Raw genomic sequence first — 26369 nt, forward strand, 5'->3', positions numbered from 1 at the left:
AAGGTCTCTCACTATCAAACATCATAAATAGGTGCATTCAGTGTTTTTTGATAGACTGACTCTCAAAACTAGTTTTTGTAACATTGTGCTACCTTTACCACTGAAAGTAGCGATTTTTTAACTTGTTTGTATTTTCAGCCAGGATTACAAGTCCCTTTAGTTTATTGCTCCAGTTCTCTGTCTTTTCTCAACATCATGTGATGCTTTCTTCTTGTACCAGTTTAGGGATATTAGTCCAGCTATGTGTCCCTCCCTGTAAATACTATACTACATCAGACTGGGAACTTTAAAGGCTACATGCTTGTTTCTTCCAGACAACTATTAAAGTGTTGGTGGTACCATTCGTTAAGATGCCACTTATTAACTATAAGACCAGGGCAGGTTATTTATCTATTCAGGATGCCAGCTGAATGAGCGTACACTAGATGACTCTAAAAAATTCTTCCTTTCTGAAGTTCTATGACTTCACTGGAGTACGATTACATGGTTTATAAAATCCTGATATTAATCTGCCCCCTCACATTATAGGTGTTGTGCTCATAACAAGTCTAATTCAGTTCAAATTTTCTGTATCTTCTTAGCAATTGAAAGGAAACGTGTACTTAATTCTTAAGGTGTTTTGATCACTTTCTCTCTGGGGTAAAGCTTTTGTCATCACATCCCCAAAGTCTCAAACAGTGGTCTCAATCAAGGGCAATTTTTGACACCCCCCACAAGACTTGACACTGTCTGCAGACACTTGTGGTTGACAGCACAGGGGCAATGCTGCTGCCATCTAGATGGTAGAGGCCAGGGCTGCTGCCAAACAATCCACAATGCACTGGACAGCACCCACTTCCCCAAACAAAAAGTTAACAAGCCTAAAACTTCAATGGTGCAAAGGGAGAGCAACCATGATCACAAGCTAAATACTTTATACTCATCATCATGGCCTTAGGAATGTCACACTGCAAGGCATCGCTAGCATTTTCAGTTCAGTTTAGCTGCTCAGTCATGTCCGACTCTTTGCCACCCCATGGACTGCAGCACGCCGGGCCTCCCTGTCCATCACCAGCTTCCGGAGCTTGCTCAAACTCATGTCCATCAAGTTGGTGATGCCATCCAACCATCTCATCCTCTGTCATCCCCTTCTCTTCCTACCTTCTATCCTTCCCAGCGTCAGGGGCTTTTCCAATGAGTCAGCTCTTCGTATCAAGTGGCCAAAGTATTGGAGCTTCTGCTTCAGCATCAGTCCTTCCAAAGAATATTCAGGACTGATTTCCTTTTGGGTTGACTGGTTTGATCTGCTTGCAGTTCAAGGGACTCACAAGAATCTTCTCCACCACAGTTCAAAAGCATCAGTTCTTCGACGCTCAGCTTTCTTTATAGTCCAACTCTCACATCTGTACATGATTACTGGAAAAACCATAGCTTTGACTAGATAGACTTTTGTCACTAAAGTAATGTCTCTGCTTTTTAATATGCTGTCTAGGTTGATCATAGCTTTTCCTTCAAGAAGCAAGCATCTTTTAATTCCATGGCTGCAGTCATCAACTGGCATTTTGAATTTTATTTATTCTCCCATATTCTAAGGGATAAGATCCACTTAACACTAGTATTTCAATTTCTTTAGAATCAACAAAATCAAAGAAAATGTTAGTTTGGAAGGGTATAGAATTAGAAGGTCTTGGGTAATTAATTTTTATAGACATTTAAAAAACTAGATTTCTAAGATCAGTACATTGAAGAAGATAAACATTAACATTCCTTCAAATACTAAGATGATCCTTACTAAAGTTAACAAGGGTAAAATCATGTATGGAACACCCATTCAGAAAATACCTATTTACCCACCTACAGAGTCCCAGATGCTATTTTTAAGTGATGGGAATACTGTAGTGATCAAAACACAAACATAAACACTCGAGCCTCATGGAACTTACACTCTAGTGGCAAATTTAAGCAAATCAGGAGCAAATTTAAGCAAACTGCTGTCTTATCTTTCCTAGCTAAAAGTTTGAAACCTAAAATCAGATGGCCTGGCACTTCATCTTACTCCTGTTGTTCTCATCTTACTGCGTAAATGTTCTCAATTCATGTATCTTAATGTGTTTCTGAAACCATGTCACAACAGGCCATACTTAATCCCATGAAACAAATGAAAAATTAGAAGCCTACTTCCCAGATGAGAGAATTGCTATGGCAAACTCTTTAGCTCGAGCTTCTTGGCAAGTGGCCAAGGGCAGCAAACCATGGGCTGCTCTCACATCTCATCCCCTTGGCCTCCAGACCAGAAGCACAGACTTTCTAACTAGGACCTAAGTGACCAGAGGGAAGCAGCAGAACTCAAACAGCAATCACAAGAGTCCCTTTCAATTCTGCAGCCTAATGAATAAGTCTGTGTTTATCTCATCCATTTCTACTTTTATTTTAATTGTATAATCAAAGATCGTATGTGGGGCTTCCCAGGTGGCTCAGTGGTAAAGAATCTGCCTGCCAATGTAGGAGACCTGGATTTGATCCCAGGTCAGGAAGATCTCCTGGAGAAGGAAATGGCAACCCACTCCCATATTCTTGCCTAAAAATATGGCAGGTGCCTCTGCCACCAGACAGAGGAGCCTGGTGGGCTATAGTCCATGGGGTTGCAAAGAGTCAGACACGACTTAGGAACTAAACAATAACAACAGGATCCTACATGCCTTAGATTAAATTTATCCATACTAAAGAGGAGTGTATTTTATTCTTTTCCTTATAATGGAAAAAGATATGCATTCCTTTGGTCATTTTAGAAGCTTTTTTTAGAACCCCACAGCTTCATACCTTGTTGTTTTTAATGAAACTCAGTATCTAAAACAGCTTGCGTTTATTCTGAGTACATTCCCAGAATGACTGCTGATAGTGAAAAAGTCTGTTATTGTTTTGTTTTATTTTATTGCTCCAGAATCCTCGCTTCTGATGACTAGCAAATTCTGGCTGAAGCAGCTGCTTGGGCTATCTTCAGAATGCTGCCTACCATAACTCCTACGTCAATTTCTTGGGATACCAGTGATAGTTCTAAGTCTACAATTTCATTACAATTCTTGGATTTTTTTTCCCATTTAATTACTCAAGTTTAAGGTACTATGTGTAGCTGCCCTCAGTGAAGTGTATCTCCTCCTTTTGCCAGTGCTGACCATCCGTGGAATTTATTCCAATCTACTTTTCGAAGAACCTGAAAATATCTAATAACATGGAGATTTCACTTTTTAATTTAATATTAGCATTAGCCAGATGTGACCTGGCTAAAGTGACATATGGTTTAAAACAGATTTTGTTTTTAAATCTAAAAAAATTACATTTTAGGACAAAATATGGTGAGTTCTGTTTAAAGGTAGAAACAAACACATCCAGATTTTTTTCAAGGAGTGGGAGAAAAAGCTGTAAAGTACTACATTTTATCTATTCTAAGGTGCACAATTTTTTTTCCCCCACAATTTAACATCTCTGAAGTTGCAGTGCATCTTACAATTGATGACTACAAAATTCTGTTATGGTCTTCTGGGTAGTGTTTTCTCTTAATAGTATATATTTTTCAAAAGAGTACATTTCATATTAATAGCCTTTTAGATTTGATAAACTCACAGAAGTAGAACATCAATAGGCTTAGGTGGAGGACAGGAAGAAGACTTCTGAACAAATGCAGCCAAGTAGGAAACTGAAAACCTTTTGGAAGACACTGGATAAACCAGAATTCCTATAAGGAAACCATGAAAGGTAGAACTTTAACATGTGAGAAGGACAAACTACAAGCTGAGGCACTGGCAGAAAACAACCTGCCTGTTTCATCAGAGAAGTTGAATATGAGAATCTCCATAAAATTTGTGTTCTGTTAAAAAAAAAAAATCTTGGAGTAGTTCTGTCCTATTCTTTCCATCCTTGAACATATTTCTTGCCCTCTGATCAAGTCCCATGATGATTTTAGATCAATTTTTTGGAGTTCATGCAATTACTTTCACAGTTTCACTTGTTTTCTAAGCAGTCTTTCCATCCTGCCAATTGGCTCTTTCACTGACTACACCCTATTGCAGTTAGCCGTGAAGCATCTGGCTCTTTTTCTCGTATGATGCCAGAATGCAGAATCTCAAAAGTAAGGTATTAAAAAAAAAATAGAAAGAAAAAGCAAGATACTTACTCTATAAGGAATATATTAAAAATTTAACTCATCCTACAGTTTCTAAAGAATATTAAAATGTCTGGCAGTACATAGGTAAATCAGCACTCTTAACATTAAAAATAAAGTAACAACCACAGTATCTACCGTATTCTTTTGACTCAAGCAAGACAAGAATGTGTTTTTAAAAAATTACGTGAAAAAATATTGCTCAAGCAGATGAGGAATTAAAAGTTGTTATCTGTCAACACAGGAAGAACAAAACTCATTAATGGCAGACAAAAGAACTAAAAAAAATGGAGATCTAATTTAGTCTAAGGGCAAATACTATAAACCAGAATGATAGCTTGTTTTCATCATGATAATCCTTAGTTATTAAAGTAGTTGAGAAGCAAAACACAGTGCTAACCCAAATGATTAACTGTGTAAGGGAGTTTGTGTGTTTTTTAAAGAACCTAAGCTGCAGGAAAATTCAGCTTTCTAAAAATGATTGGCCACACATGACCTCCATAGAACTAATTTTATAATCAGTGGCAAAGGATATTTTTTATTTCTGTCATATGCTTTTATAAAACATTTTGAAGAAATGTGTTTATTTTCAAAAATTACTTATTATTTTCATTATTTCATTAAAAGCACCCAAATCTTAAGTGTCAAATATTTAATACATGTTTACAAAATTATTGAGTAGGGAATTCATTAAATAAACTGAGGTAGATATATACACAGTAAAATATTAGAAAGCAATTAAAAACTGGTATTCCCTAATACCTAATGGCATTTGACACAAAGGTATTCCAAAAACATATAACTTAATTTAAAAATTATGAAACGGTATGTTGCATGTCCTTTTTTGAAATATATATTGTACATACACACGCTATATAAAACTGGGAAGGGACATGCCAAAATACTACAATGGTTGTCCCTCTGTAGTAGAATTAGTGATTTTTATTTGCTTTTTGTTAATCAGTTTTTTTTTTCTAAATTTCCTAATGAACTTTAAAAAAAAAATTATTGCAGAAAGAGATCTGGGAGAAGGAAGATTATGGGAATTTAATAAATTCTCTCAAACCTGACTGAGAAATATCCTACCATGACTTTATAAAGAGATCTGGCTTGGAAAGTTGGAAGAATTAGAGGATGCATTTAGACTTTTAGAACTGGCCTGAAAATAAACCCAAAAGTGACTGTTTCAAGGACAATTTTTTGTAATCAAACATTGGAGATATTTGAATTTTGAGAGAATAACAACAGATATTATTTATCTTTGTAAAATTTGCAAAGTAATAAAGAGTTGTGGTAAATAAAAGCCAAAGTGAGAACACTGAATATTGAGAAATTTAATATTTAGCACATGAAATATCCATGTTTGAATTATTAAAAATTAAAATTTCTTTACTTGCAGGAAAAAAAAACCTTCAAGCAGCAATTCCTGAAATGTGTTTCAGTCTGAGATCACTTGTAGCTTTTTTCTATAAGAATTCTCAGAATTCTCATTGTTATATGCAGTCCTTTTTTTTTTTTTTTGCATACAAAAGCTCCAATTAGAATCTCTTCTTTTCAAGCTCTGAAAGTATGCCTTTCAGAGGACAGTATGTCCAGTCCTTCCCCTGACATCTCTTACAGACTCTTAAAAGTACCTTTTGCACTACAGAAAATGTCAATCCTATTTTGTAACAGTTTTGTAAAGTTATTTATAGGTATCAAGCTTTATAAGAAGTGGAGGATTACGACAGCAAAACTGTCTCAGAATATCTACACAAAGTTTCTGGATCCTCCAAAGTTTAGCAACTATTTCTGTATTGAGCTTGACTGTTGTTTCTATAAATTGATTTTTTAAGTAGTTTTGGATACACACACACACACACACACACACATATGTAGATGCAAAGATAAAAATACTGATCCACTTTAAAGTATAAAACTATGAACTTTGGGACTTCTCTGGTGGTCCAGTGGCTGACGCTCTGTACTCCTAATGTAGGGGCCCAGGTTCCATCCCTGGTCAGGAAACTAGATCCCACATGCCACAACTAAGACCTGGAAGAGCCAAATAAACAAATTAATTAAAAAAAAATACTTTATTGAATGAGTGATAGTTTTGTGCTGATACTTTAACCCAAATGACAAGATGTCTAAGGTAGTATTCATGTTAGAAACTGCCCACTAAGATTCTAGGTTACCCTCTACTGAGTCCTGAGCAAGAAATGAAAAAAACCACAAAGAATCCTTAGGTCACTCATAGAATCAACAAGGCTGGAGACCTAGACTCAGAAAACAGGAATCAGATAAGGCTCCAGGTCTGAGAGCGCCCCAAAGTCTTGCCCAGAAACAGGCCGGCCAGAACACTGCTGCTATGGCCCTGCTGCTGTCATGCATCTCTAGCTGATCCTATGTCTTTGTCACTCTCTGAAGGTTCAGAATCCCAGGACCTGAGTGTCAAATGTGCAGCCTAGGTCACTAGCCTACACCTCAGGTGCCTGGGGTCAGAGCGGGAGGGCTTATCACCTCCACTTCAGCTTGTGTAATGGACAATGGCATTTCCCCTTCCATTAGAACCCACATAATAGGAAATTCTGCCTGCACAAGGGCAGGTGGTTTGGAAAACATATCACAGCAACAACTTGGCTGTCTTCGTATACCATGTCCAGTGACTCACTGAGCTAACCTGCCAAGTTTTAGTTACCTAAGAGATTTTAAATAATTCCCACAGTGATGTCATTCATACCCCCATTTCCATGAAAGTTACCCAGTTTAAATGGATTTCTTTGATCAGAGTGACCTAGAGAATAGTGATCTCAATCATGATTAAGCTCTTCCTACCTTCTAGGCACTGCGTTAGCTTTAAGATAAAGTATTTCCAAAAAAGGTCACTGTGTATCTTCATAGGCTTGGTAAATCATATATTCAGAAACATAGATTGAAGATTTGCAAACAGATCAAAAGATTAATTATGCAGTGAAAAGGAATTTGGATTATCAGCCTAAGAACAGGGACTGTAGTTACACTAACCTCAAGAGATGGAATGAATGAATGTGTTAGTCACTCAGTCGTGTCCAACTCTTTGTGAACCCATGGACAGTAGCCCACCAGGCTCCTCTGTCCGTGGAATTCTCCAGGAAAGTATACTGGAGTGGGTTGCCATTTCCTTCTTCAGGGAATCTTCCAGACCCAGGGATCTAACCCAGGCGTCCTGCATTGCAGGCGGATTCTTTACTGTCTGAGCTACCAGGGAAGCTTCAAAAGATAGAACTGAGAATAATTCTGATTCTAATACAGCTTTAAGGACCTCAGTAAGCAGGAGTCAGGAGAACTTTATCCTGGTTCTCTGTCGTTAACTTATGACTTCTTTGTCTCCTCAGCTCTGGGTCTTTTCTCAGCTACATCACTTCCAACTAGAACTCTGACCTGCATGATGCTTTTTGATTCAAGCTCCATCTCCTTTTAGTGACTTTCTCAACCTCATAGCTGCATTCTAGAGACTCACCAGTTACCTATTTTTCTCTCCAAATTCAAATTCTATAAACAAGGATGATGGTCTCAACACATGTTTCCTCCCAGACTCCATCATAATCACTGACCAGGTTAAGGACCCAAGGGTCTGGTCCTCAGGTCATGTGCCCACCCCTGGCCAGTCGACAAGAGAGGAGAACCTTAAATCCTACACAGCGTAGTCATCTGGGTCACCTCTTCAGCAAGGGTTATGGACATGGTAACATGTTCAATGCAGTGACTGCTTAGTTAATTATTAATGAAAGATTTACTGGGGGATAATCCACCCATTTTATCTTTCATAAATGATGACATTTTGTCCAGGTTGTATTTTCTATATAATACTGAAAGACAAAGGCTTACAAAAATTTTAAATGTTAGTCACTTAAGTTGCGATGTTAAATTACTCTAATGAAAATCTTCTCCTTATCTGATGTAAGTAGTCAATGCGATCTAAAGCATTAGAGGTGTAATCAAAACCAAACTATTTTATCCCAGTAGCTTTCTCCACAAGGTAGCAAGTCGTCTTTTAATTTTTTGAAGTATAGTAGTAGAAGGAGTTTATGCTTGAGTAGATATGAGGTGGTAATATTATTTTGATTGCTAAGGGAGTTACCTCAAGTTCTAGCCTAGCACAAACCCTTGCACATGGTAGACATTCAGTAACTATTTCTTGAATTAAATCAAAAAGCCTGCCTTTATTTAAAACCAAACTGCAGCAAATATTCTGTTAAGGGCTACAGTCACTGTCACCTAGGAATTCAAAGTTCTAAAAATCGATGCTTCCACAGTGATGAATTCACTAACAGACTAGAAAATGATTATATAGAAGTTTACAACCTCAAGTCCATGAAACCCGAGTACCCACCCCCACATCAAGTGAAACAAACCTTTTGTTTGAAATTTATTTACTAGTATACAATTGTATAATACAATTGTATAATAATTATACATTATAATTGCATAATTGTATAATTATGTATAATTATGCAATTGTATAATTGCATAAATGTATTTACAATAAATATATAATAAAATATCACAGAATTAATAACTATTATTATTAATTCAACTAAAACAGACTGTTTTGTGAGTGATCATAAATATATGCAAAGATAGATGACAGCCTTGTGAGTCCCTTTAAAAAAAATGGTGTGTTTCTCAACTTTGAGAGAAGAACGTTTAATGGGAATGAATATGAATTCCATTTTCTCTCCCTGAATTTATTAGGTTGATAGTGAAATTTGCAAGGACATGATTCAGAATTGTAATTTTTCCATGCAAGAGACTTATTCAACTAGTCCTGTCAACAACAATGGTTCTTTGTGTGAGAGAAAGAGATCCATTTCCATATAATTCTTAAAGTCTGAGACACTTTAATTATTTAGTAATCTTAGGAAGCTAAAGGTTTATGTCTAGACTTCTAATTCATTTTGAAAGAAAACTGTTATGCTCTCATCAAGTTTAATGTGTGATATTCTTTCAAAGGTTACTGTTGCTATGTAAATTGACCCACACTACCTGTGGGCTGACTGCATCCAGTACCACAGCAGTCGAATTTGGCACATTCACACAGCAATGGCATAAATACAGAGTTATGCAATAATTAGTTGCTAATATGTTAGTTTTATTTTCCATCCACATTAGGAGATTTTTATGTTAAAATGAATTAATAAAATTGCTGATCATTGGACAGTGCATTTAGCCATCACCTTGTTTTTTGGAATAGATCCAGTTCTTATTCATGGGCTACTATGGAAACTATTTTAATTATCTCATCTAAAAATTGAGGCTCTTCAGCATAAAAATTCATACACTGTTATGTGGAACAGTGCATCTCAAAAAGTGACATGCATGCAGAGCCACTGGGCATCTCATTAAATGCCCTTTCCAGATCAGTGGGTCTGGGATGGGGCTTGAAATTCTGCTTATTTAACAAGGTGATGCTGATGCTGCTTGAAGTAGCAAAGATGTAAGGAACTGGACCTCAGAGGGAGGTAAGCCCAGGTATAGTCAACTGTGAATGCCTTTATCAGAAACATGTGGTTACTTTTGTATCCCCTTGAGAAGCTTCACTTGCATTTCCTCAAAGAGGTAAAATAAACTTTGGACCACTTAGGAGGGGCACTTGGTATATATGCACAAAATGACACATTGAAGCCTAAGTTTATAGAGAACAGTTTCCTTTGAGATAGGTGTACTCCACATCCAAGCTCCCACATCAGGCTTCATTACAGTGGTCTCTGCTACTGTACACTCAGGAGAGTGAAAAAAGGCAAAAAAAAAAAAGTCTTACTGTCATGACAATAGTTGTGACCTCATGAACCTCCTGAAAGCCTCTCAGGGACCTCCCAGAGATGGCTGGGCCACACTCTGAGAAATGCTGGCATGTAGGAAACTGTACACTGTATGATTGTGCCTATTTTTCAAGTAAGAGTGTAAATTTATACTGAGAGGAGTCAATGAATCAAAGTCTCTAAACCAGGGATCCCTAAGCTCCAGGCTGCAGCCCAGTACCTCCTGTCAGATCAGCAGCAGCATGAGATTAGAAATAAAGTGCAAAATGTAATGTGCTTGAATCATCCTTAAACCATCCCCTTGCCCCCACCCCTGGTCTGTATAAAAACTGTCTTCCATGAAATCAGTCCCTGGTGCCAAAAAAAGCTTAGGGACCACTGATCTAAACCACAGGTAGTTTTCATTCCACACCATGAATACAAGCCTTTTTTATATTGTCCTGATTGAAACCACACTCTTAATATTCCAGACAAAGTACATAGAAATGGAATGAAAATAAATCCGTCCAAAATACCCCCAGTGACCAACTAATTAGAAAGTTTTATATTTGGAGGAGGTTATAGCAAGTAATGGTGAGTAGGACATCAGGGGAGGCAGCCCAGAACAGTAAGACAAAGTAGGTCTAAGCACATGGTCAAATGATAATGTTTCCTGGTGCAACAGTTTGACCTGGTTAAAAAGGGATGAAAACATTGGTTGTTCAGTAGAGAGAATTATAACTTTAAGAGTTATCTTTCTGTCACAGTGAAAGTGAAAGTCACTCAGTCATGTCCACCTCTTTGTGATCCCATGGACTATACAGTCTCTGAGATTCTCCAGGCCAGAATACTGGAGTGGGTAGCCTTTCCCTTCTGCAGGGGATCTTTCCAACCCAGGGATTGAACCCAGGTCTCCCACATTGCAGGCAGATTCTTTACTAGCTGAGCCACCGGGGAAGCCCAAGAATACTGGTGTGGGTAGCCTATCCCTTCTCCAGCAGATCTTCACAACCCAGGAATTGAACCAGAGTCTCCTGCATTGCAGGTGGATTCTTTACCTACTGAGCTTTCAGGTATTGATGGCAATTCTGTCACAGTAATTGCCATCAATTATGTGGTTGTATATTCACATTGTCTTTCCCTATTTCCCTCATTAGTCTTACTTGCCAGAGGAACTTTGGGCTGGGAAAAGGGACTCTGAACTGAGAGGTGCTGCTCCTGGAGCACCTACTGCTTATACTGCAGTAGGTCCCAGGTAACAGGGGCCCGGGCTGGCCCAGGGAGCGTTGGGAGCAGAACCGTGAATCAACATGATTATAACTGTTAGGATGTATTGGGCTTCCCTGGTGGCTCAGCGGTGAAGAATCGCTGGCAGTGTAGGAGCTGCAGGAGGCAACGGTTTCGATCCCAGGATTGAGAAGATTCCCCTGGAGAAGGAAATGGCAACCCACTTTAGTATTCTTGCCTGGGAAATCCCATGGACAGAGGAGCCTGGTGGGCTACAGTCCATAGCGTCGCAAAGAGTTGGACGCAACTGAAGTGATTTAGCGTGCACACATGCACTAATATGTATTAAATATATAAAAAGTACTAAATGTTTTCAAGCTATAAAAAAAGTTGTTGCTTTAGACTTAGGCACAATGCTTGAATATGGGTCAACTAACCAATCGAAGTATTATCCTCTTGATCAGCTAGGTTACTCAGGAATCTTGGGATAGCCTGAAAGAGGAAAAAGGGAAAATTAGGAGAGAGGAACCTTTACCTTCAACCATAATCCTGTCTCTGCTGCCCTCGTAGTGCTGAAAGCATTTGTTATACTCCACTTCCAGCAGTTACAGGAATCATGCCAAGAGCCCACACATTCAGAAACAGACAAAAGAAGATGCCACTAAGATAGGAGCATAAATCACATGTTATTTAGAAAAGATGGCAGAAATGGAGCTAAGTTTGAAATTAGTTGTAATAGTAAGACTGGGCCAATATTAAGTTGATTTGAGACTTTTTATCCTTAAGGGGACCAACCTGGGCCAAAAAGAACCTCAGAAACAAAGAACTATTAAAAAAAAAAAAAGGAAAGGGGCATAAGTTTGCCAGAAAGATTAAATGAAATCACACTTACTCATTGCTGTGGCAAAAGATGGTAATCTGGGTTCAATGTAGCCATCTTTCAAGCATGATATTTCCTTGAGACATTCTAGGCTCACTCATGACTGCCTTGTAAGGTCGACTGAGGAGTCTGGTTAGCCCAACCAGAGCAACAGTCTACCCGTGTCAATCCAAAGCCAAGTAAAGCCTCTGATCACCATTTAGGGCTCTGCACCCAACTGCAGAGTGTCCTAAAATTTAACTCAATTCTGCAAGTTGAAGGTTCAGTATACAAGACGGCCCCCATATCCCATTTCAGACGCAAATCACAAGTCCGGGTTTGTCACCTATGATTGTGACTTGACCAACTATAAAGTCAGAGGGACCCATGACCTCTTCCTTGGGTTAATTTGCTACGGTGGCTCACAGAACTCAGAGAAACATTTTACTTATTAGATTACCAGTTTATTATTAAGCAGTGAAGTTGCTCAGTCATGTCCAACTCTGCAATCCCATGGATTGTAGCCCACCAGGCTCCTCCATCCGTGGAATTTTCCAGGCAAGAGTACTGGAGTGGGTTGCCATTTCTATCTCCAGGGGATCTTCCCAACCCAGGTATTGAACCCAGGTCTCCCACGTTGCAGGCAGATGCTTAACCGTCTGAGCCACCAGGGAAGCTCAGTTTATTATGAAAGGATATAATTCAGGAACAGCCAAATGTAAAAGATACCTAGGGAAAGGGCACGATGCTTCCATGCCTTCTTCTAAGCCCACCTCTCTTCCACCCCTCCCTCAGCCTTCTCCTTTTTTGGATTTTATAGGGAGGTGTGTGTGTGTGTGTGTGTGCGCACGCTAAGTCACTTCGGTCATGTCCAACTCTTTGCGATGCTATGGACTGTGGCCTGCCAGGCTCCTCTGTCCATGCGATTCTCTAAGCAAAAATACTGGTGTGGGTTGCCATACCCTCCTCCAGCGGATCTTCCCAGCCCAGGGATTGAACCTGTGTCTCTTATATCTCCTGCATTGACAGGCAGGTTCTTTACCCCAGCGCCACCTGGGAAGCCCTTATAGAGACATGATTGATTAGATCACTGACCACTGGGGATTGAAATCAATTTCAATTCCCTTTCCAATCTCCTCCCTTCCTCGAGGTCAGAAGCAGGCAATAGGACTAAAAATGTCAACCCTCTAACCTCTCTGTTGTACAACTTAGGACAACCAGGCCCCACCCTTAGGTAAGGTGCAAAAGTAACCCCATTAACATAACAGAAGACACTTTGGTTGCTTTCATCACTTAGAAAATTCTGAGGAATTTAGGAAATTTTATCAGAATCAGTGATGAAGACCAAATATATACTTTTCATTATAAATCACAATATCACACTGGACAACTAATTAGGTTGCATTACAAGGTTTCCTGTAATTTCCTTTTTCCTTGTAATCATTTCTCAACCATTTGTTCCATATAATACTCCTTGGTTGAAAAGAAAGCACTTTGGTTCCTAAACATTTTGTATGAATCTCAGTGAGCTATTTCTGCTTACCACAAAATCGTAGAGCTCTACCACAAGTATTGCTGGTGTGATAAACCCCTAGCATCCCACTCTTCTGCAATAATAATGATCACACAGGGTTTTCTCATTCAGCAGTGATATAAATGAAAGATTGAGAAACTGTTACATTGTTTGGTAGTATGATAACTTTTACCATACTTACTATTTTAGGGATTTCCATTTGCTATACAGAATTAGCTAGAATCTCTTAGATGTAATTCTGCTGACATTCTGGATTTCATTACTTTCATCAAACTATATTGAATATCTGCTTCCCTGGTGGCTCAGTAACAAAGAATCCACATGCCAGTGCAGGAGACATGGGTTTGATCCCTGGGTTGGGAAGACCCCCTGGAGAAGGAAATGACAACCCACTCCAGTATTCTTGCCTGGAGGATCCCATGGACAGAGGAGCCTGGTGGGCTGCAGTCCATGGGGTCTCAGAGAGTCATACACAACTGAAGTGACCAACCATGATACTGAGTATCAACTGTGAAAAATTATATTCTTATTATGGTTGCTTAAACTTATTTATCTGTCTTCAAGAGGCAGGTAAAATTTCTATATAGTTCACCTACGAACCATTAGCCACTTCGTGTGGTTTGAAATTTCCCTTATGTGGAGTATTATGTTTTAATATAAAAAAGTCTTTATTTCTATGTTGGTATTTGAGTTTATTAAGCTCTTTTCTTAATTGATAGGGTATTTCAGAGGTGTTTGTCTTAACAAAAATTTATAAAAACAGGCTTCTTAGAAATCGCTTCCTAAACAGTTATGCCATTCAATATCACAGTAATCCAAGTCTATGCCCCAACCAGTAAAGATGAAGAAGCTGAAGTTGAACAGTTCTATGAAGACTTACAAGACCTTCTGGAACTAACACCCAAAAAAGATGTCCTTTTCATCATAGGGGACTAGAATGCAGAAGTAGTAAGTCAAGAGATACCTAGAGTAACAGGCAAATTTGGCCTTGGAGTACAGAATGAAGCAGGGCAAAAGCCAACAGAATTTTGCCAAGAGAACCAGTCATAGCAAGCACCCTCTTCCAACAACACAAGAGAAGACTCTACATGGACATCACCAGATGATCAATAAAAAAATCAGATTGATTATATTCTTTACAGCCAAAGATGAAGAAGTTCTATACAGTCAGCAAAAACAAGACCAGGAACTGACTGTGGCTCAGATCATGAACTCCTTATTGCCAAATTCAGACTTAAATCAAAGAAAGTAGGGGAAACCAGTAGATCATTCGGGTATGACCTAAATCAAATCCCTTATGATTGTACAATGGAAGTGACAAATAGATTCAAGAGACTATATCTGATAGACAGAGTGCCTAAAGAACTATGACTGGGGGTTCATGACATTGTATAGGAGGCAGTGATCAAGATCATCCCCAAGAAACAAAAATGCAAAAAGGTAAAATGGTTTTCTGAGAAGGCCTTACAAATAGCTGAGAAAGAAGAGAAGCTAAAGACAAAGGAGAAAAGGAAAGATATGCCCATTTGAATGCAGAGTTCCAAAGAATAGCAAGGAGAGATAAGAAAGCCTTCCTCAGTGATTATTGCAAAGAAATAGAGGAAAACAATAGAATAGGAAAGACTAGAGATCTCTTCAAGAAAATTAGAGATACCAAGGGAACATTTCATACAAAGATGGGCACAATAAAGGAAAGAAATGGTATGGACCTAACAGAAGCAGAAAATATTAAGAAGAGGTGGCAAGAATACACAGAACAATTAAAACTATCTTAATGACCCAGATAACCATGATGGTGTGATCACTCACCTAGCCAGACATCCTGGAATGTGAAGTCAAATGGGCCTTAGGAAGCATCACTACAAACAAAGTTAGTGAAGGTGACAGAATTCCAGCTGAGCTATTTCAAATCCTAAAAGATGATGCTATGAAAGTGCTGCACTCAATATGCCAGGAAATTTGGAAAACTCAGCAGTGGCCACAGGACTGGAAAAAGTCACTTTTGATTCCAATCCCAAAGAAAGGCAATGCCAAAGAATGTTCAAACTACCACACAATTGCACTCAGCTCACATGCTAGCAAAGTAATGCTCAAAATTCTCTAAGTGATGCTTTAGCAGTACATGAACCATGAACTTCCAGATGTTCAGGCTGGATTTAGAAAAGGCAGAGGAACCAGCGATCAAACTGCCAACATCTGTTGGATCATCAAAAAAGAGAGTTCCAGAGAAATATCTACATCTGCTTTATTGACTACACCAAAGCCTTTGACTGTGTGGATCACAAGAAACTGTGGGAGATTCTTCAGGAGATGGGAATACCAGACCACCTGACCTGCCTCCTGAGAAATCTGTATGCAGGTCAAGAAGCAACAGTTATAACTGGACATGGAACAACAGACTGGTTCCAAATTGAGAAAGGAGTACGTCAAGGCTGTATATTGTCAACCAGCTTATTTAACTTATATGCAGAGTACATCATGAGAAACACTGGGCTGGAAGAAGCACAAGCTGGAATCAAGATTCCTGGGAGAAATATCAATAACCTCAGATATGCAGATGACTCCACCCTTATGGCAGAAACTGAGGAAGAACTAAAGAGCCTCTTGATGGAAGTGAAAGAGGAGAGTAAAAAATCTTGGCTTAAAACTCAACATTCAGGAAACTAAGATCATGGCATCTGGTCTCATCACTTCATGGCAAATAGATGGGAAAACAATGGAAACAGTGAGAGACTTTATTTTGGGGGGCTCCAAAATCACTGCAGATGGTAACAGCAGCCGTGAAATTAAAAGACGCTTGCTCCTTGGAAGAAAAGCTTTGAAAAAGCAGAGACATGACTTTACCAACAAAGGTCTGTCTAGTCAAAGCTATGGTTTTTCCAGTAGTCATGTATAGATGTGAGAGTTGGACTATAAAGAAAGCTGAACACCAAAGAATTGATGCTTTTGAACTGTAGTGTTGGAGAAGACTCTTGAGAGTCCCTTGGACTCCAAGGAAATCCAACCAGTCCATCCTAAAGGAAATCAGTCCTGAATATTCATTGGAAGGACTGATGCTAAAATTGAAATTCCAATACTTTGGCCACCTGATGCGAAGAACCGACTCATTGGAAAAGACCCTGATGCTGGGAAAGATTGAAGGCAGGAGGAGAAGGGGATGACAGAGGATGAGATGGTTGGATGGTATCACTGACTTGATGGACATGAGTTTGAGCAAGCTTCAGGAGTTGGTGATGGGCAAGGAAGCCTAGCGTGCTGTAGTCCATGGGGTCACAGAGAGTCGGACACGACTGAGCAACTGAACTTTACTGAAACAGTTATCCCAACTAAAAATATATATTGATTGAGAAAAAGTAGTAGTACTACTACTTTCTTATCAAGTGGTAAGATAAAATATTTGAAGAAATTTAATTGATCAAATCATTTAGCTTTTCAATTACCAGCTAAAGAAAACCTATCTAGTTTATCATGGACAAGAAATCTGCATGACTTTTTAGCTTAGTTAGCTTTGTTTTTGTTTAGTTGCTAAGTCATGTCTGACCCTTTGCGACCCCGTGGACTATAGCCCCCAAGCTCCTCTGTCCATGGGATTCTCCAGGCAAGAATACTGGAGTGGGCTGCCATTTCCTTCCCTATAGTTAGCTTTAGTCATAGTCAAAATTGTTCTCTCATAATAAGAAAAGATATAGCTGGAAACAATGTAAGACATGAGACTTGAGAAGCACATAAAGTACCCGTGGGAGGTAAGAATTTTTTAAATATAAAAATTTGGTGATAGGAGGAAATTATAGTAGCTTTCGTTAGAAATACTACCTCTCTTATTCTAACAGGAAAAAAAAAAAAAGTTAAAATTCTGAAGAAATACTAGGAGTTTGAAGTATTTTTTTATTTTCCTAAATATTATGTTAGGAGAAAAACTAACCTTCATAAATAATCTGTCTTAGTTTTGAAGGACACATAAGGTAATATTTGATTCTTCTTATTTTTTTTCTTGGTTTTTGAATTTGCAATGCTCAGTATCTTTCTTAATGAGATCTCATACAGTCAGTCCGAACATTTACATGACTAAGTCTAAAAATTCTTTTCCATATTGCTCTCTTATATTTATGCTTAGTCAGGTTTTAAAACTTTTCAAACGCCTTACAGTATATCTGTCCTGTTTCGGCCCCTCAGCAATCGTGTGGAAGCCTGGACAAGAGACGTTGCTTTCCTACTCAGACAGGAAGGCAGGCCTATGGTTAATCTTGCCCCTAAAAAGACTAAAGTAAGAGTGATGGAAGCAGACTGGAAGAACACAGACAGAGCCGTAAGCTGGTTAAGAAAGGAGGCAAGCAATTCCACTCAACCATTTGTTCTGTACTTGGGATTAAATTTACCACACCCGTATCCTTCACCATCTTCAGGAGAAAATTTTGGATCTTCAACTTTTCACACATCTCTTTATTGGCTTAAAAAGGTAGGTGTATACTCTGTGTCCTCAAAAGTAAAAGCTAACATTTTATCTGTATGTTATTGTTACTTGCCCACTGTTTCTTTTATTATCATTGTAGAGAAATTTTTGAAAATTGTATAATCACCTTGAATCGAACTTGACAAAAACTAAAGGGACCATTTTACAAAAATGTAATGTGTTAAAACTCAGAAACTGCTTCTAAGTTGAATACATAGAATATAATATGTCTGTTATATGCATTGCATATATATGTTTAAAAGACATTCTCTAAGAAGTCCAGGCAGTCTTCACTTTGCACAGCTAAAGGAGCGTAATAATGACTGTGCAAGCTGAAATTGTACAAAGAGATCTTAATAGTCAACTGGGAAAATGACCATTTTTCCAGGACACTAAAAAATATTTGTCAAAACATTTAAAACTCTTCTTTTGGATTGTAAATGTATAGGGAAATGACAAAATAGTAAAACTCATGTTTATTTAATGCACTGCAATGGAAAACACTGGAAACATTAAGAATTAAAATGTTTTTGTTTTTGTAAAAAACCCAAATCAAGAGTAGTTTGAACAGTGCTTGCCTTCCCATTGTGTAACTTAAGATATAGAGCAAGCATCTTCTCTGTGTCTCGGGAATTTGTCATATTTCTTTCTAAATCTGGGTCATCCTCCACATTTGACCCTTTGCACTTCCAGGTTTCGGAGAGTTCCTTTAATGTGAAGATTTCTGCTAGTGTCCCTGCCTCGAGGTCATGTTCATCCTTTTCTCCATAAACACCTTCCTCATCGATGCCAGTGTTTTCGCTGAGTCCCTCTGGCTGTGTGTCTTGAGGCACCGAGTGGTGGCCGAGTCAGCCTTTCCAGCTGTGTTGTCTATAACTCCAGTTAACGTTTGATTAGAATTTCACTTCCAGTGTTACTGCTTATCGCTTTACTATGTATTCATCTTTGTTGACCAATTTCCTCTTTTGATTATCCATTGTAATGTCACATGGATGTATCAGTGGGAGACAAGGAGGCAGGCCACCTACATACTTTGCAGTCTGTGTATGGAATAAAAGATGTGCAGTAACCAATCACTGACAAATGTCGAAAGAAATGACATGATCAATCACTGATAACATAGATGTAATCTACATCGTGATTTGTAGACTAAAGAACTAGCAGCATGTGAATGTGAAAGTTTCTTCTTTATGCGGTAACTCACAGTTATTACACCTTGGTAATGCTGCTGCTGCTGCTGCTAAGTCACTTCAGTCGTGTCCGACTCTGTGCGACCCCATAGACGGCAGCCTGCCAGGCTCCCCCGTCCCTGGGATTCTCCAGGCAAGAACACTGGAGTGGGTTGCTATGTCCTTCTCCCATGCATGAGAGTGAAAAGCAAAAGTGAAGTCGTTCAGTCGTGTCCGACTCTTAGCGACCCCATGGACTGCAGCCTACCAGGCCCCTCCGTCCATGGGATTTTCCAGGCAAGAGTACTGGAGTGGGGGTGCAATTGCCTTCTCCGTGGTAATGATGACAAATTGACATTATAATAGAGTAGTCAAATCAGAGTCAGGCATACAAACTGGAGTCAAGTGGCCATTGAGGATCTGGTCTCAGACATGTCTCTGCACCACTGAAAACTTGAACTGTCTTTGAACTGTCCTAGGTCTAAGATACCACCAGCCGTATTCAGAACAACATGTGCCAGCTGCAGTCTTCTGCTCTCAAGGTCTCCCCTTGTAATTATGCAATCAGTTCAAACCCCAAACAACCTAAGCATCCTCACTGCTCACCAAATTCAATTACAATTCTTGATAAACAGCTCATGTAACTGACCGTCTTGCAGCTTTTTGCCTTTATAAGCCTCCCCTGTTTTGTAATCCTGTGAAACTCTGGAAAGTGCAAACCCCAAATAAACACATTTTTATTTTAGTCAGGTCTCCATTCCTGAAATTCTGGTTCACATTAGCTAAAATTTGAACCCTGCTATAGGGGAACTGGTATTATTAATATTTAAACTGTGGTAACGAATATATGTGCATACCTGAGTTATGTAAAGTGAGGACTGCCTGTGCTTTGAAATGTGTCACCTTAAATCAAATTTAAGTTACTTTAAAACCTCTATCCAGAAACTATGTAGCAAATCCTATTTTAAAGGAAATAATGTCAAAGTTTTAAATACTTTGTGCCTTCTTAAAAAGTTCCAACTGGCTCTATCTTGAAAAATTTGTCAGGGGTCAGTACTAGCCTAATGAAATGAGTCAAATAGTTTTTAAGTAAACAGTTAAGTAGATATTTGAATTTTTTAAAGCTATCTAACTAGAAGATATATATGACTTAAGTCTAGTCTTAATGATTTTCAACACTGTAAGCATTTACACATATTAAAAAGTTGTATTTGTTAAGAACAAATATTTGACTATCTCACTAGATATTGGCATTTTTACTAGTGAACTACTGAGAAAAAAAAAAAAGAGCACGGATTCTTAGGTTATTGATTCTGAAGTTTTGAATTGATCACACAACTATAGTAAAGTGATTAGACACTTATTATGGATTAGAATACTGTCTAATATAGCTCATGTTTTTCACTGATACGTATAATTTTTATTTAACTGCTACAAAATTAAACAGGTTGGAGGTAGGGGTATGGCTTCATTCTGCTGTAACTCAATCACATCTGGCAGCTTTGCTTACCTAATCCTGTTTCCCTGACATCAGCCCTTCTTCCTGGCATTTCTGAGCTTTCTCTCCCTGATTCTCCCACCACTAGGTGGGCCAGTTCCTTCCTCTGAACTGACACAGGGGTCATCAATCATTTGTACCCAAAGTCTTCAGTCTTAAGAATGACTTTAGAAGAGGGTACAGGGTATTCACCCTGGTATACCACCTCCATGGGCGGCAGGAGTGAGAAAGTCACCCCTCCTCAGGAAGCAACCAAGGCTGACATAGAGGGTGTGATGCTCTCTAAGTTCTGACCAGGATCAGACTATAAAAATTATCCTTCTGGTCTCAGAAAACCAGTCTGAAGTCAAGGTGATCAGCTTAAGACAGATTCAAATCCCTTATGAGTTTACCGATGGCTTTTTGTTGATAATCACAGTTTTTCCACTGAAGTACCATACTACAATGCCCTGTAACTTAAAAAAAAAAAAAAAAAAGTAGAGAGGGATATTTAAAACTGGACTAATTTGTTTTTTTTCTTTAAGATAATTCCACATAGTGCTACCAGTGGGCTAATGATGGAATTCAGCTTGCCACCGCACAGGCCACACTCCAAAGCAAGCTGCCTTATAGAACTTTCCCAACTGTGCAAGAAAATTTTAGAGTTAACTAGCAACAAGCCTGAAAATTTAGCTACATATATAAGTACAAAGCTGGTTCATCAGATCCCTGTTCTGGCCCTGGACCCAATGCATTTCAACTAAAGTATCATCTACCTCCTTAATGTTTGTCAGACACTTGAATAGGTGATGTCCAGCCACTCCTTGGAGATGGTTCCCCTTTTCAGACCCTGGCTTGCTGAACTGCTCAGAAGCCTTGTGGTCCTAGGCTCCATTGCTAGAGTCTTTACAACTTTCCAGAACCTCGATCTCTCCCTTTTCCTCCCTCCTTTTATCCTCTGTGGGTTCTGCGTTTTCTTTGAGGGAGAGTCTGCCGTGGCCCTCCACAGTGGCAGTCTCTCCTTCCGGTGGAACAAGCGCTCCCAGGGCACTCTCTTGGGGGCCCTGAGTCACATCTTGGCTACTGCTGGACTTTTTGAGGGGGGACTTTTTCTCTTCCAAGGCTTTAGTGATGTTCCTGGGAGCTAGGGGAACCTCTCAGTTATCTTACCCAGTCTCTTTTCTTCCTCCTTAAGTGAATCCAGGAGTTATCTATAGCTGTTAGAAGCAAAGGGCTAATTTCCTCCTTTTCACAGGGAGCTCATTTATGCTGGACCTTCAGATCGGTGAGAAGTTTTTCAATTCATGTCATCACAGCCACTATGCCTTCCACTGTCTCAGAGCCCAGAGATGATACTTGAGGGCTAGTTCTTTCATCACAGACTCCAGTATGGCAAACGTAATGGGTTTCCTTGGCTTCTCTGATGTTCTTCACTTACTTGGTGGTGATGGTACTGTTACATCATCATAAAAACTCCAAGCCAAAGCCCATCTCATTGTCTGGCCTTGGCAGAATTCAGTGTAAGTGACTTTAGGAACCCGTTATATGCAAAATTCTCCCTTCCGAGGAGCCAGGCAGCATTTCTTTCTCAGCATACAGTTATGCTACCTTAATCTCTTTCTAAGTTGTAAACTGTCATGGGTGATCTTTCTAACAAACTCTAATTCACCTCCTTCTGCCATGATATCTGTGATACGTCCTGTATTTACAGAACTTGGTGGACATCTTCAACGATTCCAAGAGTTTACTCCCTGAGAATAGACATAACCAAGGGCCAGGTCAGAGCCAAGGGGAACCTGGAAAAAAACAGTCTCAGCCTTGATATTATGATCAACGCCTTGATCCAACTATTCCTGAAGTCCATATATTGCTGGATTTCTCAGACACATAAACCAGTAAACTTTCTTGATACATAAATCAGTAAACATTGACCAGTAAACCAGAAGTCAACCTGGAATTGGATTTTCAGGTGCTTGGGGAAATTGGATTTTCAGGTGCTTGATACCAGAAGCACACTAATTGATACAACTTCCAAAATAAAAGCTGCTCTTATTTTTGCAAACAAGGAAAACTTAAATATTCAACTACTTTAAAGGAGAAGATATTTTATCTTGGTTTCCAACTGACTGGAAAAAAAGAGAAGGTTGCACATGCAAAAGTCATAGAGTATCTCAGATTCTTCCTTAAGAGCATCCATCAGGAGTGTCTTCTGTGATACTTTTACCACCTTCATAAAATCAGATAAGTTATTCTGTTCCACACTCTTCTTTGCAAGTTAAAGCACATGTCATCTACTTCTGTTGCATGAAATACCAGGCATTTAAAGTTGTTCCAAGTAAAGGAGAGATGCAGGATGTCCCAGTACGGATGTCATTTCCTCTTCAGAGACTACTTTTGTAGAGTCCTGATGACCAACCAGATCCTCTACCCAGTGAATATAATTGAATCTCAAGGAAACTGAAGGAGTTATTCTCTCCAGCAGAATATCAATAGAAAGTCCAAAATCTTCCTTTAGGAGAGTACAAGTCAGAGCTTTCACTGCTTTAGCATCTTTAAAATTACAACTCACTCTTCCATTCAGATTATCTGAACATACTGCTTAAAATCTGGATATTTGATTGCCAGATATGCAAAGTCAGGAGGTTTGTCTTTGTATCTATTTCTTGCATGCATGGATTTACTCAGAGCCACCTCTGAGGTCAAAGTTCCTGCCAGACGACTAGTCTAGTGTGGGGTTCTACAACCTCAGAGTCATAAGCCACCCGCAATACAAAGACCCTAGAAACGAAGATGTTACACTCCCAGTGTGCCGCCATCTTGGGCCTCCATTCAGCCTCCACACGTATAATCTTTAAAATAATTTCACAGCTGTCTTACCGTGTATATAGATTGATATATTGATGTTTGTTGTTACTGGGAATCTTAAAAATCTGTTCCTAACTTATGTATTTGATTTGCTGTTTTCTTTACATAATTCATAACCATTCTTTTCTGCTAACCTGATTAATGAAACGTCGTCTGGTATAGCTTACATTCTAGCTGGAAGGGAGGAATATTACAACTTGTTTTCCCCCCCTTTAGGTGTCGTATGATGCCATCAAAATCCCAAAGTGGTCACCTCTGTCAGAAATGCACCCTGTAGATTATTACTCTTCTTATACCAAAAACTGCACTGGGACATTTACAGACAAAGAAATTAAGAATATTAGAGCATTCTATTATGCTATGTGTGCTGAGACAGATGCTATGCTCGGTAAGTAGTATAATTAAAATGCAATTACATGAGAAAAAAGTGTAATATTTTTCCAACAAACTGTGATCATGCTGGTTAGTGACTTGTATGAATATCCTCAGATAATTTCTTACTCACAACAGTTGCTGAGATACTTGAGACTTAGAATTATAAGATTCCTGACACATATAAAAATTGGATAATTTGTATTATTAATAGAATAAAAGTCTTTTCTATTTTAATTATTCATAAATTCACAGATGCTTAGATTTGTTCATATATTTTTAAAAGGTCATAAAAAATTATCATCTGCTAGAAACAAAACATCTTACTGGATTTAATCAGGAATCAGTATTCAGCCAAACACTGTTAATTATAAGGCAACTTCAGTTCTAGGAGATGAAACAGATTAGACATAGAATCTTGTGACTTCTCTCAGACTTGTAATAATTTCAAAACACATCCATTCTCCCTATGCCAGTTAGAGCAAGACTTAAACTGAAATTAGTTTCCCCATGTACATTATGGTCCAGAATTATATTGAATTTCCTCCCCTAACTCAGCTCAAAACCAAACCTGCATCCATGAGATAACCATCAAGATGGTGTTTTACTTGTCCACTTATAGAGTTATGGAAATTTCCCACTCAGATGTGGAAAAACCCTGGTTTAAAAAAATCTCCACTTTTAGGACAAATTATTTTTATAAAACCATATCATTAACTTTGCTGCACTTTGGAGTAGAGAATAATTATAATTAGTGAAGTGTGGGTAGCACTTCTTCTGAACAAAGTAAACCTTGGGAGTGAACAAGTAAATGGCTACTTCTTAAAAAGCATTCACTGGGCAAAAATAGAAAGTATAAAACAGAAAGCAAAAAAAGCCGTATGTATAAACTATAATAAAGCAAGTATAATGTGTATTAAAATCCTAAGCACTTTTCAAGTACTCAGTCTTAAATACAAATAAGATTTTAAGTGAATTTCTTCAATCCTAAATCCATGGTTACTGAACTGTATTTCAATATTTTCTAATATTAATGAATATTCACTCATTTGCTCCCTGGAAATCACTTTTGAAAGTTTGCAGCTATCCATTCATCCAGATCAACAAAAGTGAAATATTATATATACATAAAATATTGCTGCAGGCAGTGTGGGAATACCTCTTGAAGTCTCTTAAGAGAAAAAAGATGCAACAGTTCACCTCATGTTACAAAATTTATGGAATATATTGTATCTCTTTGTTACAGCTATACTAGTCTGGTCCCTGAATAATATTCATTACTATTCACATGGGGCTTACCAGGTGGCACCAGTGGTAAAGAACCCGCCTGCCAATGCAGGAGACACAAGAGACACGGGTTCAGTCCCTGGGTGGGGAAGATCTCCTGGAGGAGGGCATGGCAACCCACTCCAGTACTCTTGCCTGGAGAATTTCATGGACAGAGGAGCCTTGTGGGCTGCAGTCCATGGGGTTGCAAAGAGTTGGATACACTGAAGTGACTTAGCATGTCCTGTTCACATTACTCTGGGCACTGTTAGTATTAAGCTGAACATTATTAAGAAATTAAAAGCACTCTAACCTCTTACCCCACCTCAGGCCTTTATATTTGCTGCTCCTTCTGCCTGGGATTGGAGAAGGAAATGGCAACCTACTCCAGTATTCTTGCCTGGAAAATTCCATGGACAGAGGAGCCTGGCGGGCTATATAGTCCATGAGGTTGCAAAGAGTCGGACGTGACTAAGCAACTGAGCACTGCTTGGGATGTTCTTCCCTTTGCTTTTTCACGTGGCTGGCTTTTTTTTTTTTTTTTTTTTTGGCCCCACAAAACTGTTTGCAGGATCTTAGTTTCCTGACCAGAGACTGAACCCAGGCCCCTGGCAGTGGAAGTGTGGAGTCCCAACCACTGTACTGCCAGGGAGTTCCTGGAGTATTCTCAGTCTTTAACTGTCAGCTCAGATCTTACCTCCTCAGAGCTATCTTCCCAGTCACTCTAAATTAATATAGTAGCTCCATCATCGCACTTACTCTATTCCATATCATCTTGTTTGTTTACATCATAATCCTTAATGATTTTGTCTACTTACTTCTTTACTGTCCATTTCCCTTGAAGAATGTGGACATTCCTTCTCATTCATCATTGCATCCTAGGTGTCTAACTTTGCATCCATGGTTCCTGGCACATAGGTAAAAAGTCAGTAAACATTTATTGAATGAATATAAACACCAGCAGTTATAACATAGTGTTGTAACTAAAGCAGTGTACAAGTTATAGGGTCCTGGGGACAGAGGACTTCACTCTACCTGGAGGAACAGGGAATGCTTCACCAGGGAGGTGATGCTTGAGCTGGGTCATAAAGAAAGAATGGGGATTTGTCATGTAGACTGTGGAAGAAAGGGTATCCAACACAGAAGGCAGAGAGTGTATACAAAAGCAAGGAAGTCCAAACTAATTACTATTAGTTCAGGGAGTTGTAAGTCATTCAGCATTGTGAAAGGTAAAGATTTAGGGGGTAACT

At 38.9% G+C, this 26369-nt stretch overlaps 1 protein-coding gene and 1 pseudogene across 2 annotated transcripts in view; one reads left to right on the forward strand and one right to left on the reverse strand.

The window, feature by feature from the left end:
- The window catches only part of ARSK (arylsulfatase family member K), a 56329-nt gene that overhangs the window by 15219 nt on the left and 14741 nt on the right, over positions 1-26369 (forward strand). For both annotated transcript variants that reach the window (XM_061152034.1, XM_061152035.1), the window contains 2 exons: positions 17694-17976; positions 23698-23869. In XM_061152034.1, coding sequence (XP_061008017.1) covers positions 17694-17976; positions 23698-23869 — 455 coding nt within the window. The remainder of the gene's footprint in view (positions 1-17693; positions 17977-23697; positions 23870-26369) is intronic.
- LOC133061541 (RNA N6-adenosine-methyltransferase METTL16-like) lies at positions 21282-23432 on the reverse strand (annotated as a pseudogene).

The sequence above is a fragment of the Dama dama genome, chromosome 9 (genome assembly GCF_033118175.1).
Source record: "Dama dama isolate Ldn47 chromosome 9, ASM3311817v1, whole genome shotgun sequence".
NCBI classification, from domain to species: domain Eukaryota; kingdom Metazoa; phylum Chordata; class Mammalia; order Artiodactyla; family Cervidae; genus Dama; species Dama dama.